The sequence below is a fragment of the Trichosurus vulpecula genome, chromosome 3 (genome assembly GCF_011100635.1).
Source record: "Trichosurus vulpecula isolate mTriVul1 chromosome 3, mTriVul1.pri, whole genome shotgun sequence".
NCBI lineage: Eukaryota > Metazoa > Chordata > Mammalia > Diprotodontia > Phalangeridae > Trichosurus > Trichosurus vulpecula.
In genome coordinates this window covers 216466889-216481464 of record NC_050575.1, presented here as the reverse complement: position 1 = coordinate 216481464, position 14576 = coordinate 216466889, and the positions used below count along the sequence as shown (strand labels likewise).

The 14576-nt window shown below is 46.6% G+C and overlaps 1 protein-coding gene across 1 annotated transcript in view; it reads left to right on the top strand.

Moving 5' to 3' along the window:
• Window positions 1-4518: 4518 nt before the first annotated feature.
• The window catches only part of GALNT14 (polypeptide N-acetylgalactosaminyltransferase 14), a 327705-nt gene continuing 317647 nt past the window's right edge, over window positions 4519-14576 (top strand). The window contains exon 1 of the mRNA XM_036750878.1: window positions 4519-4647. Coding sequence (XP_036606773.1) covers window positions 4519-4647 — 129 coding nt within the window. The remainder of the gene's footprint in view (window positions 4648-14576) is intronic.

Sequence of the window (14576 nt, the reverse complement as noted above, 5' to 3'; positions counted from 1 at the left end):
TGTCTTTTTCATAATAACAGTCTCATAATCTTCCAGACAAATCAGAAGCAATGAAGATTGTCCTTGATGGATTCACTCAAGAGATGGATTTTATCTGTGTGACGTTGGGCAAGTCACAACCTCTCTGGGACTCAGTATCTTCATCTGCAAAACATAAAAAGACGGGGTTTGGACTAGATTGCCTCTAAAATTCCTTGTAAACATGTCTGTGCTTTTATGATCTTTGAATAGGGCGATTGCAGGTCTTCTACAATAAAGGTGCTACTCACAGTCTCCTGGGCTCCTGGGTCAAAGACATCTTTGGCTGTCAGAGAAGGAAGATTTTTATCTAGAGTTGCCAGTCCAGCAGCTTGCGCTAGAATTGGAACAGATTTGGAAGCTTTAAAATCCCAAAGCCCCAAGAGCTTAAGTTGCTTGCTTAAAGTCCCACAGATACTGACTAGAGGTATGGGACAAGAACCTAGGTTACCTGGCTCTCGGTCCGGGGCTTCTCCCATTGTGTCATGGTGCTGCCTACACGGGATGTTTAACAGTTCAGCTCAGTCTTCTGAGAGCCTGAGGCAAAGAGAAACTGCTTTCCTGTGCCCTTTGAAGGCTGTTCCCTTCACGTCAAATCCAATGTCAACTTTGGCAGCTTTGGCCTCAAATAAGGCAGCTGGTGATGCATCGGATAGAGCATTGCACTTGAAGTCAGGATGACTTAAGTTCAAATGTAACCTCAGACACTTAACTAGCCGTGTGACCTTGGGCAAGTCACTTACCTCTGCCTCAGTTTCCTCAACTATAAAATAGGGAGAATAATAGCACCTACTTCCCAGAGTTGTGATGAGGATCAAATGAGAAAATAATTAGGACAAGTGCTTAGCACAGAGTTTGGCACATCGTGGATGTGATATAATTCCCTAATTCCCTCCCTCCCCAAATGCCTTAAGGACAATTTAGCCTAAGAGGTTTGGGAGAGGGACATAAAATAGTATAACCTGGCTTAAAATTGGGGAATTCTGCCATTGCTCCTTCACAGAAATTGTTTGAATGGAGAGGGTAGTCAGAGTCCTTTGCAGATCAGAATCACCCAAGCTGCAAGTATTTATGAAGCACTTATATTTACCAGGCACTGTGCTAACTGCTTGGAGATACAGAGAAAGTCAAAAACGGTCTCTTACCTCAATGAGTTCGTCCTCATGGGAGAGACAAAGTGTATAGAAATAGTCACATATAAAATGCACACACAGTAAATGGAAGGTAACTTTAGAGGAGAAAACCCAATGGGCCTGGTGGGTAGGGGCAGAGATGGGCCAGGGAAGTCCTTCTGCCGAAGGTGGCAGTGAGCCGTCTTGTATTTTTTCCAAAGACTGAATCATCCCATTTTTTCCATGCTAGAAATGCAGTGGCTACTCATGGGCCTGACAAGACTACTGATACTTTTAAGAGGTTTGACCTGCTCAGTTCTTGACACCTTCCCCCACGGAGGGGAATGCCTCCACGCAGCTGGAGCCAAAGTTGGCTCTTGTGGGTCCTTGGCTCATGCTGGAAGTGTCCTGGGGCCCCACCCGGGGAGTTCTTGGGATGGGCCAGAGCCAGAGCTGCCTCCAGGGGAGGCTCTCCTTCCGGGCCCAAGTGATTTTTTTTCTTCTTCAGTTTTCCCCTTCATATTGATACAGGCTTTTGTTTGTTTGTTTAGTCATTTTCTAATTGTGTCTGACTCTCCATGACCCCTTTTGGGGTTTCTTGGCAAAGATACTGGAGTGGCTTGCCATATCCTCCTCCAGCTCATTTTACAGATGGGGAAATTGAGGTAATTGGGGTTAAGTGACTTCCCCAGGGTCACACAGCTAGTAAGTGTCTGAGGCCAGATTTGAATTCAGGTCTTCCTGACTCCAGGTCTAGAACTCCATCTACTGTGCCACCTAGCTGCTCTATTAATACAGAACTTAGTGCTTAACCAACTGCATGCAGCTCAGAATTCCAGAGGTCAAGGGAGCTACTAGCCTCAGCCTCCCTGGTTGCTGAGATTATAGACTACCACACCACATTTTGAACCGTCTAAGAAAGTCAGGGAAGCCGAGAGGCAGAAGTGACGAGAAAGAGCATCCCAAGGCATGGAGGACAGTGAGAGCAAATGTAGGGATTTGGGCTAAAATATGAGAAAGAGTATATATAGGATGCTATTGCTGGGCCATAAAGTGTTGAGAAAGGTGTGAAGTATAAGAAGACCGGAAAGGAAAGAAGGGACTAGGTATGCCCAACAGAGGACTTGATGCATGACTCAGGAGGTAAGAGGAAGACAAGGGAAGTTTTTGAATGGAAGTGGTGGTTCTGGTGGTGGCAACACAATCAAACCCACACTTTAGGAAAATAATTTTGGAGGTAGTGTGAAGGATGGATTGGAGTGGAGAGAAACTTGAAGCAAGGAGGCCAATCAGAAGGCTATGAAAATGATCTAGGCAGGAGATAACGAAGTCCGAATTAGGGTGGTGCTTATGTGAGTGGAGGCAAGGGCACATGTGGAAGAAATGTTATCAAGACAGAAACAGCAAGATTTGACAACTGATTGGATACATGGGGCAAATGAGAGGAAGGAGTCCAGGATGACAGTAAGGTTGTGATTCTGGGTGACTCATTTGATAGTGGTGACCTGGAGAGGAAGAGGGAAGTTCAGGAGGTTTGGGGGAAAAGATGAGTTATGTTTTGGACATGTTGAGTTTAAGAAGCCTCTGGGACAGCCAGATTGGAATGTCCAAGTGGCAGTTGGTGACTTTGGACTGGAGCTCAGGAGACAGACTAGAGCTAGATACAGAGATCTGAGAATCATCTGCCTACTGAGGATAATTAAACTCATGTGGGCCGATGAGATCATCAAGTGAGATAGGATAGAGAAAAAGAGAAGAGCCCTCCAGATAGAGCTTTGAAGGATACCAAATGAAAATCTAGTGAAAACTGGCAACTAGCCAGGTGGCATAGTGGATTCAAAGGGCCTTAGTTCAACCCAGTGCAAGTCACTTAATATCTCTCCTACTCAGTTTCACCAGCAGTTAAGTGGGTATAATAAGTGTCTAAGACACACAGTTGTTGTAAGAACCAAAAAAGATAATGCATGTAAAGTGCTTTGCAAATCTTAAAGAACTATGTAAATGTTAATTGTTATTATTATCGTTATAAGAAACAGTCAGACGGTTAGGAGAACCAAGTGAGAGCAGTAGCAGGAAATCCCAGAGAGGAGAGGGAAGTTAGCAGAAGCTGCTGAAAGGTCAAGAAGGATGAGGATTAAGAAAAGACCATTAGACTAGGCAATTAAGAGAGCATCTTCCACCTGCTTTCATATCCCACGTGGCAATGGAAGTGAGATGAGCCCTGTTAATGATTCTTCAGCAGAGGGCTGTTGGACGGCTGGACGCACTTTCCTTTGCCCCAGGGCCACATCTAAGAACTCGCTGCAAGTCAGCAGGTGGAGCTGGATTGCTGTGCCTGAGACCCCGGTCTTGAAAAAAATATGAAACTCTAAACATTAAGCGAGAATTAAGTGGGGAAAAAACTTGAGCGATGCGGTGATATAGGTTTTCTTTTTTTAATTAAATATGAACCAGCTCCTTTTGCAGAAATGTTTTATTGCACTTGTGGACAGGAAAGGAAAAGGTTTTGTCCCCGTGCATGGGACCCAGGAAGAGGCACAGGGATCTCACTTCAGGGTGCCTCCAAAGTTGGCCCCTGAGCTCCGGACCCTGGCTGGTGCTGGAAGTGCCCTGGGGCACTACCAGGGGACCTTCTCACCGGGAGCAAGAGCAGTCTGCAGGAGTCTCTCCCTTCTGACCCGAGTGGGCTTTTCAGCGGGCGGATGCAGCAGGGGCTGGTGGGCGCTAGGGGGTGCTCCACGCCCCCACCCCACCCCACCCCCCATCCCTCCCCACAAATAGGGCTTAACTGGCGAGGACTCTCCTATCTGGTGGGGGCAGGGGAGGGGTGGGGTAGTGACAATTAAAACAACGCAGTCCAAAACCGGCCCGGCGCGCGGCGGTAGCGCCCCCTCTCCCGGCTTCCCTCCCTGTCTCCCCGGGGGTCACTCTGTCCCTCCCCCCGCCCCCCGCCCTCTCCTCCGCCCTCCTCCTCCTCCCGGGGAGTCAGGCACTGGCTGCGATTGCTGCCTCTCTGCAGCTCGCGTCAGTTTCCCTCTCCCGCGGCTGGAGCAGCGGCGGCGGTGGCAGCAACAGCAGCAGCAGAGGCAGCAGAGGCAGCGGCGGCGGCAGCAGCAGCAGCTGAGTAGGCAGAGGCAGCGGGAGAGACGTCTACAGCAGCTGCAGCCCCAGCTCCCCGGGCTCCGCGGCTCGGAGCGCGCAGTCCTCCCGCTCCGGTCCCCTCCGCGTCCCCTGCGCGTGTCCTGGAGCGCCCCGGGCAGAGCGGCAGCACAGCACGCCCCGACTCCCCCTGGCTGCGAGTGGGGGCCCCCTGCCGAAGCCGCTCCCCGCCGGGCTGCGGACCCCGGCCGCCTTGGGGCATCCTCCGGCGGGGAAGCGAGGCGGGACCATGAGGAGGCTGAACCGCCGCCTGGCGCTCACTCTCTTCGGGGTGCTGTGGATCGCGGCGCTGCTGCTCCTGTGGGGAGTCCAGAGGAAGTTGGAGGTGGCGCCGGGACCCGAAGGGCAGACTCCCAAGGTAGGCGGCTGGAGCGGTCTGGTAGGGGCGAGAAGTGGGCGGGCTACTGACCCGGTAGCGGTGGGCGGAGGGCACCGGTGGGGTGGGCTCGGTTTGCGGGCTTTGGGGGACTGAGCTGGCCAGCAAAGTTGTTGGACGAGGCTGCAACTGTTAAATGTTTCTGGATTTTAAATAGCCCAAGGGAATCTTCTGACACGTGTGTGTGTGTGTGTGTGTGTGTGTGTGTGCGCGCGCGCGCGTGCCGTCTTCCATGCGTGTGTCACCTGGACCCGGGCTCTGTGGCAAAGTGTGGTCACAACTTCTGCAGTCGCACATCCCCCGGGCACTGCCGGACCTGCTCCCTGACCCGGCGCTGGGGATTGAGAAAAAGGGACGAGCGGGCAGCCCAGGAAAGTCAGTCCCGAGACCTGAGTGGTGCGGCTACGTCTTGTCTAATTGGGTTGTCTGTTAACCTCAGATTCAATCTTCACTGGCAGTTAAACTGCCCCGGTGAAGAGGCTTTGGAATGATCTCCTATCCTGCCAAACAACTCGCAGTCAGTGCTTGGAAGGTGACCGAATTGGGGAGCTGGGGGAGGGGAGGAGGCAGAGCCCCTACTGTGATCGCTGCTCTCCTCTCCTTTTCCTCTGCTTTGTCACTCCCTTCTTAAAATCTGCTTCAGGACCCCCTGCAGCTGCTAGACTCGAAAGTGGAATGTGCAGGTCTGCGCTATACTCCACAAAATAACCGACTGCAAAAAGAGATCGGCTTGTCTTGTTTTAGGGAGTTGGGAAAATCTCCATGCAGGTGGCCCTTCCGCCTCCAGCGTGTTCAGTCCACCTGACAGGAGCCAGGTCACCCCACTCCCCACTCCCCGCATCTCTCCTCCAGTTCATGGAATCACTGTCCTGCTTCCTCCCAGTCACTACTGTCACTTCTCAGAAAGGGCTGCAGGATAAGGAGGAGTTCTTGGGCAGTGAGTATTCAGGCCAGTCAGTCAACATGAAAGAGTAGCCTAATGGGTGATTTGGGGTGTGTGTGTGTGTGTGTGTGTGTGTGTACAGGCGTCCCACTCTTATGGAACTTTCAATCTAACTAGGCAAGGCAGGAGAAACACACGGAGAAAGGATCAGAGCTTAGGGAGTTGACAGCTACCTCTCCAATCCAAAATCCAACCTCAGCGCCATCCCCCTCCACCATTCTCCATGGGATAATTTTTGATCACTTAGATGCTGTTGCTAGGCTTAGATCAGTAGAGTTTTCTCCTTTTCCCCCAGGTTGTTCTCCTGTTCCTTGTAATGTAGTTAATGATGCCTGTAGGGACCTGAACTTTCTCTGGTTTGCTTTGTACCTCGTTACCTTAAGCTTGCATGTAATGAGCCCCCCCCCTCCTTATTTTTCCTGTTTTACAACTCATACCCCCCCTCCTCTCTCTCTCTCTCTCTCTCTCTCTCTCTCCCCTCTACCCACTCCTCCTACCCCTCCCTACTTCTCTTCTCTTCTCTTCTCTTCTCTTCTCTTCTCTTCTCTTCTCTTCTCTTCTCTTCTCTTCTTTCCCTTTAACATTTATTTTGACCATCCCCATGTTTTCCTGTCCTTTTTTTCACTTTCTTTTTGCTGTTCTTTCTACCCCTTATGCTTCATTCTTTTTTTCCCCTCTTTCCTTTTTGTCTCCTCAGATCACTTACCAAATAGAGGGATTTGTCTTTTCTCTTCCCATGCCTGCTTTATCCTGCTTTTCTGGCTACCCATTTTGACATCTCCTACAGTGTTCCTGTCATTTTAAAATTTTTCCCACCTCTTATTAAATTCCCTCCTTTTGGTTTCTCATCCTCCCCTCCCCCTTCTCTCTTTCCTATGTGTGAATGACTGTGACCTTGGACAAATCACTTTCCTCCTCAAGGCCTGCTTCCCTTATCTCTTAAATGAGGAGGCTGGACTGAATGATCCCTGAGGTCTCTTCCAGCTCTTAATCCTCTATGGTCGTGTCCTGTGGATCTTTGTGAGTGTTTATGTCTGAGAGGCGACTGCGCATGTTTGTGCATGTACGTGAGACTGTGATACTTTTGATGGGACTAGAGCACAGTTGGGCTACGTAGTGGGGGCCCCAAAATACCAGTTGTATATCTCTCATGATATTAAGGTGATACCTTGTTAATCAGGACCACTGAAACATTCTGATTCAAATGTGTTTGTTTGTCCTTTTCCAGTCCCTACCTGGAGAGAAGGGATGGGGGGTATGCAGCTGTTTATAATGGAGAGAAGCTATAAGAAGTTTAAGTATTTAAGGCTCTGGACTTTCCTAATATTAAATGCCCAGACTACTTGCTCTCTGACCCTGATGGCAGCGTGAGTGCCTCCTTTGAGAGAGAACTTTCCCAGTAATGATTTGGTCCCACTTTCCTCTGAGCTCATTCCCAAGATTTTCCTGGCCTGGTTCTGGTTTCTCATTCAGCCAGCTGTTTTCGGTAATGGGCAGTGGATTGGCACTGTACTTCCCCATGACTTAGCAAAAATCAGTTTCCCTCTCTCTGATTCAGTTTTCTCGTTTGTAAAATGGGCATGGGGGGCTTGGACTCCCAACTTAAACTTTCTCTTAATCTGTGAGATGTTAGTAGGAGAGAGAAATGTAGAGGGAGGTTGATGGAGGGTAGGTCTGTTGTCCTCCAAGCTGTGGCAGGGAAGCCAAGAGAGGCCTTCCCTCACAGGAGAGAAACTGCCTTAAAGGAAAGAGAAGACTGATTATCTGTGCCCCTTGGGAGAGAGACAGTTGAAGCTGTCAGGGACTGTTAAGGTGCAGGTAGTAGGTTGTGTGGTTCAGTGGTTAAGGTTGCCTGATAGGATAGGGAAGAATTGAAAAGTGTAGGAGAAATCCTATAGGTACATTAATCATTGGCTCAGGAATAGTTTCTGATTGTCAGCTTGGAGATTGTTCCCTGACCAGTGGCAGTCTTGTGTGCCTCAGATGGGAAAATTTGCTTATTAGAGAAAAATAGTGTAGATTTTTGAATGAATTCAGGACTCCAGGCTTTCATGCTGAGTGCTTATTCATAACTGCGGGGGAAAGTCTTACTTTGCACATGTGAAAACCTAAGGAGATTTCCATTTCTCATTTCTCTTTTCCCCTTTCCCCCCGCCCAACACAGTGGACTCTGTGTATTTGTCAAAGCAGAATATAGGCAGTACCTCATTACTGGAATCCATGGAGGCATATGAGAACTCTGGAAGGGGCCCTTAGAAATCATGTTGTCTAACCCTCTCATGTGACAGATGAGGACACTGAGACCTTTGGGGGGTGTGTGAAATAATTTACACAAAAGACCATGCAGCTCAAGTAGAGGATGCATGAGGGGTGTCATGTGGAAAGGCCACTAAAGTTGGGAGTCAGAGCACCTGACTTTGAACCTTGTCGCTGGCACTTCAGTTGCCTGTGTGACCTTGGGTCAATCATTGTATCTCTTTATAGAGCAAAGAGGTTGGATCATATGGCCTCAAAGGTGTCCTTCCGCCTCTAGGTCTGTAATGTTTGTGATAGTGAGGCTTTATGCACTGACTGGGAGGTTGGACTGGTCAGCCTCCAAATCGGAAGCCTTTCCCCTCTGAGGTTCTGAGCAGCTTTAAGCTGCTTTCATTGTGGTGGGAGGCCCAGGCTCTTTTCTTTGAAAGTGTTATGGGCCTGCTCTATTCACCTAATCTTTGGGAACAAAAAAGGGAACCTGAGTATAAATAAAACTTCTCCTCATTCATAATCCAAGTGATGTATAGAGGATAAATAGTCTTTGTGATTAAAAAAAAAAAGGTTATTGGATTTGTTTAACGTGTTATAAAAAAAAAGGCCAAGTAAAGGTTTTTAAAGTATGCTTTCATTCTGAATTGGTCTTTTGGTGTTTGTTTTCCCTTCTCTCCAACTCAACAAATCTCAGATTTCTAATTGAGGAGGGAGCATAATAGAGTTTGAGATGTTTTTGTAAACTATATCTTAATAATGAGCAAGTACTGTAAGACCAAAACAAAAAAAAAAGGAATGGAATCAGAGAATGTTTCTACTTCCCTACTTCCCCTACTCTGTATCATTTGTTTTCAATTTGGGTAACTTAAAAAACATGATTTTAAAAAAAATCCTTTAAAAAAATAAACTAAATTTACTTTGGGACTTAGTAAAAGTAAAAAGAATTTTAGCCTTCAGGGTAATTGAATTTTTTTTTTTAGGAAGCCAGTGGGAATTTAAAGGCTTGTACTAAAATGCTGCAGGCTCTTGGAAATATACTTAGACTTTATTAAAATATGTAGCCAATACTATTATAAAAATTCTCTCTATGTGTGTAGCACTCGTATAGCGCTATTATTAAATTCTTGCATTTAGTGAGATAACTTCTCTTCCCAGAATCCACACCCTCTCCTCTCTATTAGCCCTATTTTGTTGGTAAACTGAGCGTCAAAGAGCTCAAGCTAGACAGCCTGCTACAGTAGTAGCAGCAACACCTAACCCCTCTTCCTAACATAAACTTCCTCCTCTCATTCCTCTGTTTCTGGTGGGGCGGGGCAGTGCCTTGCAAAGATATGGAGGCAGGAAATGGGAAACAGCAAGTAGTTTTGTTTACCTTAAATATGAAGAAGATGTCAGGGAAATGAATATGCTGTGCGCCCCAAAAGGTAGGCTGGACATGATGGGCATTAAATGCCACACAGGAGAGTTTGTATTTTGTCCTAGAGATGATAGAGAGCCACGGAAGCTTTTTGAGTGAGGGAGTGACCTGATCAGCTCTGTGCTTTAGGAATTCAGTTTGGAAGCTGCATGGGGGATGGATTGGGGAGAAAAGAGAATGTGGGCAGACAGACCAATTCAGAGGCTGTTTGTTGCATACAGGCTGGAAGTCTCAAGTAGGTTGAGGCTTGATTAGAGAGAAGGAGACAGGTATGGGATGTGGGGGGCGGGGAAGGGGCTGTAGAATCAGCAACCTGGAGATGGGGCCTGTATGAGAACAGAGGAGGAGGGTGGTTTCTAAGTTACAAATATGGGTGAATGGAATAGGATGCCCTTCTCAGAAATAGCACCAATGCCTTTTTTCCTCTTTCCTGAGGGAAAAGATCCTGCCCATTTTTTTCAAGAACCAGCTAAAAGCCTCACCTGTCCAGAGAGGGTGTTGGGCTAGACCTTTGCTAAGATCCACCCCAGCTCTAAATCCTGCAATCCCCTGAAATCTTGCCACTTTTGTTAAAGGAAATGGTGTTTTAGTGGAGAAAGCAAATAATTTGGAGTTAGAGGAGCTGGTTCTGAAGCTTTGCTCTGCTAATTAATTCCTGTGCGAATTGAGGTGAGTGATTCAGCCTCTCTGGGCTTCAGTTTCCTCATTTGTTTAAAAAAAAAAGTTTGTGGAATTGAATGGAACTGAGGGGTCTGGGCTAGATAAGCTCTAAGGTCCTGTAGTGCTCTCAATTCTGTGACCTGTAAGAAGATCCCTGAGAACCCCGGATCAGAGCAGATTCTCCTTCTAAGTTCTTTTAATACTGTACAATACATGTTGATGACTCATTTGGGATTGTACCCCTTTTTGTGACAACATAGTTCTTTTTCTCATGTACTTATATTATCTTCCCAGCTAGGTAGTAACCTCCCTGTGGGCAGGAATTGGGGTTTAAACCTCTCTCTATTCAGGGGGATACTGGAGCCAGCTCCTAGGAAATGCTGGTTGTTAAATTTTCAGCGGGAGCATTTTCCCCTGTGGAAATCAGCAAAAGCTACAAATCGGGTCTTGCTTTATTGTTTTGTTGATTGTCTAGGCTTAGGGAAGTTATGGAAAAAATGTTAATAAGGAATATTAAAAACTTAAAAGTGTGTCCCATGTAAAGTTTCTTTTCCAGAGAGCCGGTTATTAAACATTTGTAGGCATATCTCTGTAACTCTCCCTTCCCCCAACATTTAGCCCAACGGATTGCGTATAATGAGGATGTGATAAATAGGTTTTGCCTGAGCTGGAAAGATTTCTGAAGAATTCTTGTCTTTCCTTTCGGCTTCCTGCTTGCTCAAAGATCTAGCCTTCTTTGCCTCAGTGGTGTTTCTCTCCAGTACCTAGCACAGTACTTGGCACAAGGTGGGAGTTTAATAAGCGCCTGTTGATTGATGGTTTGTTAAATTTGTTCCCCCAGCCTCTTCTGTATTTTATGAGCTTTGCATCTGAGACACAGCCTTTCTTTTCCTCCCAATCTTTCAGCTAAATAGGTCACGTCTTTTTGAGGATCCTAAAAAACAAATAAACACAAGAACAATATCCTAGAGTCTCTGTGGGGGCAGGAAAAGAATAATTGAATTGGATTTGAGTCTTGCAAGATCCTTTGTCTGCGGGCAGGATTGAGACCAGGAATACTAGTCATGTATGGTGGAAGAATGAAGATTTTGATCTGTAGTCTAAAGGCATAAGGCACAGTGTTATGAATATGGACTAGAAGCCTGAAGATGAGAGGATATCCTTCCTTTCCAAAGGACAGAAATAATGTATCATTGAGTGGTGTGGACATCGCAAGTGGGCCAGGAATCAAAAGAGCTGAGTTCAAATCCTGACCCTTTGTACGATGGAAAGTACGCTAGATTTGAAGTAAGCACCTGAGCTCAAAGTCTGTCTTTGTTACTGCATGCGTGACCTTGAAAAAGTCATCCCATTTCTCTGGGCGTCAATTTTCTCATCTGTAAAATGGGGGCAAAGCTGGACTTGATGATCTCAGAGATCCTTCAGATCTAGTTCCTTTGATTTCTTCCACTTACTGTTTGATCTTAAATCATGGCTTATAATATATTCATGGGACATTTATTGCTTGTTGAGTTCAGTCGCATCCGATCTTTGTGACTCCATTTAGGGTTTTCTTGGCAAAGATACTGGAGTGGTTTGCCATTTTCTTCTCTGGCTCGTTTTTTTTTTTTTTTGTTTTTTTTTTTTACAGATGATGAACTGAGGCAACCAGGGATAAGCGATTTGCCCAGGGTTACACAACGCAGCTAGGAAGTGTCTGAGGCCAGATTTGAACCCAGGAGTATGAGTCTTCCTGATTCCAAGCCTAGTGCTCCATCCACCACACCACCGAGCTGCCCTTAATAATAAATGATGGAGCAGTAATAATAATGAGGAGGAGGAGGAGGAGGGTAGGAGTAGTTGATGTTTGCATAGCGTTTTAAGTTCTGCGTGGTCTTTCCACGTATTATCTTGTTTGATCCGCGTGCGTCGGGTTACATCCTGGTGTATTATTGGAGGATTCTGCTTTATCGCTTGCTTCCATTCAGATCCCAGCTCTGACACTTACCTGCAGTTATGGAGACAGGGACTGAGGCTGTGATTTCACTGATCTCGGCAGCTCCGACAGTTGCTTAAGGCATTGAGAAGTGACCTGCCCAGGGTCACCCTTTCCTGACTTGGGGAGGAGGGGGGGAAGCGGGGCAGCTCTCTATCTACTGCCATGCTACCTTATTATTTTCATGGCCTTGAGCAAGTCATTTAACTTTCTGGACCTCAGTTTTCCCATCTAGAAAATGAGGGGCTTGAATTCAACAGCAATGATAGCAAACAGAGAGAACAATGATCCCCATTTTTTCAAATGAGGAAACTGAGGCTGTAGGAGATTGCTCACAGGCACACAGCTAGTAAGTGTCAGAAGCAGGAGATATCCAGCCAACTTAGTTTGATTCCCAGGGTCTGATGGCCTAAATGCCTCTCCTCCATCTAGCTTTCAAAAGAGATTATTTTAGGTGAATCTAACAGATTCCATTTATCCAGGAAAGAATTTTTGTACTAAAGTCCTTTAGTTTGTATCTTTAACATTCTTGGTTCTATGTACATAATCTTACCACCATATTATGGCATTTTTCCTCCAGTCCCTTTTGAATTTTTATAAGCAATTACCAGAATTTGTTAGTGGCCTACCCTTCCCCCCACCCCTCCAGCTCCTTCCCTGTGGACTTCGATGATCAGTGCCACTTCTTTTGTACTTTCCACTCTTGAGACACAATAGTATACAGCTGCCACCTGTTTGGGAAAGAAGATCTGGATGAGCCCCACTTCCTCTTACGGCTAGTTGTTGGCTTTTCTCACTGGGCTAGGGATATCCATGAGCTTTTGTGATCCCCTCTCCTGTAGTCCCTTGGCGCTCCCCTCTTAATTCCACTTCCATAGAATTACAGAATTTTTTTCAGGGTTGGGAGGGACCACAGGGCCATGGAGTCCAGCCCACATACCTAAGTAATCCTCATTATAAAAGACTTGACCATCCTTCATCCAGCCGCTGCTCGAAGACTTCCAAGGAGGGGGGGAATATATTTCCTTTCCAGGAAACTCATTCTACTTTGGGGTAACCCTGGTAATTTGGAACTCTTTCCCAACATCAATCCTAAATCTTCTTCTTTGCAAATTCCACCCATTGATCCTGGTTCTACCCTCCAGAACCAAACAGAACTCATGTAATTCTGACTCTGCGTGACAGCCTTTCAAATACAGTGGAATGAGCACTGGCTATGGAGTCAAAGGCTCTGTGTTCAGATTCTCTCTCTGACACCTACTGTGTGACCGTGGGCAAGTCACCTAAACTGGCTTTTCTCATCTGTAAAAAAAGGGGGGGGGGTTAGATTAGTTGACCTCTGAGGTCCCAACTTTAGATCACTGAGATACTTGAAGAAGGCCATCATGTCTCCTATGAATCTTCTTTTCTCCAGGTTAAATATGCTCCTTTAGCTGATCCCACATAACATGGGGCCCTTCACTATTGTGTTTGCCATCCTCCGGCTGCTCTTCAACTTATAAATATCCTTAAGCTATGGCTCCCAGAGCTGAACAGCATAATCCAGAGGAGGTCTGATGAGGGCAGGACACAATGGAAGCTATGCTTCTCTTAACGAAGCCCTTAATAGAGCTCTCTCTTTATTTTATTTTTGGAGGCAATTGGGGTTAAGTGACTTGCCCAGGGTCACACAGCTAGTAAGTGTCTGAGGCGGGATTTGAACTCACATCCTCCTGATTCCAGGGCTGGTGCTCTATCCACTGCCCTACCTAGCTGCCCCTAGAGCTTTCTTGGGAAAGGTCGCATCATCTTGCCCCTCCATACCCTTTCTCAGAGTTACCGTAATGTTTCTCCAGCGTAGGGTGTCCCAGCCCTATCTTTGCTGCAGCAAGCCTCTAAGGTAGGCTTCAGGGATTTTGGTGAGCCAGATTTCCTTCACTGCCCTGTCATTGACTCGCCCCATGGCCTTAGACAAGTCTTTTCTCTCTTCCTTGCTTTCTTTTGCTGTGAAATGGAGAGAAAAATACTAGCACCTGTCTCCTACCTGTCTGAAGGTGCGTTGAGAGGCTATGAGTTTTGTGAAATGCTTGGCCAGCAAGGTGGTGCAGAGGAGAGAGCATCCTGAACTTAGACCCTAGGTAGATATGATTTTGAATCCTACCTCAGACAGCAACTGCTTGTGTGACCCTGGGTGAGTCAGTTACCATCTCTCAGCCTCAGTTTCTTCATTTGTAAGATGGGGATAATAGCATACCTACCTCCTGTGGTTGTTGTGAGTCCCAGGGCTTTTCAAGCCTCAAAGCACCATGTAACTGTTAGCTGCTATTGTCGAATGATTCCAGAATGAAACCTCCTATGGATACGTGACTATGCAGTAGATACTCATCTTTTTTTAAAGTACTTTGCCAAAATTACTAGATGAAACAAACAATGAATGCATCTCAGAGAGCTCTCCAATCTTGAGCCTAGTGAGAAGAAACCCTTTGAGTTACGGAAGAACACACTCCCCTGGGGAATTCAGCACAAACGCCTAAGATTTACTTGCCTTGGCATTTCTGAAGGAGTGACCTGATGTGACCTCCTGGGACTCGGCTGTCTTTGCCGCTTGCAGCTGCTGTTTAGATCACAAGGCCCTAATGAACACAGGGAGACTAATTGGGGAAAGAGAAAGGGAAATTTTATGCTGGGAG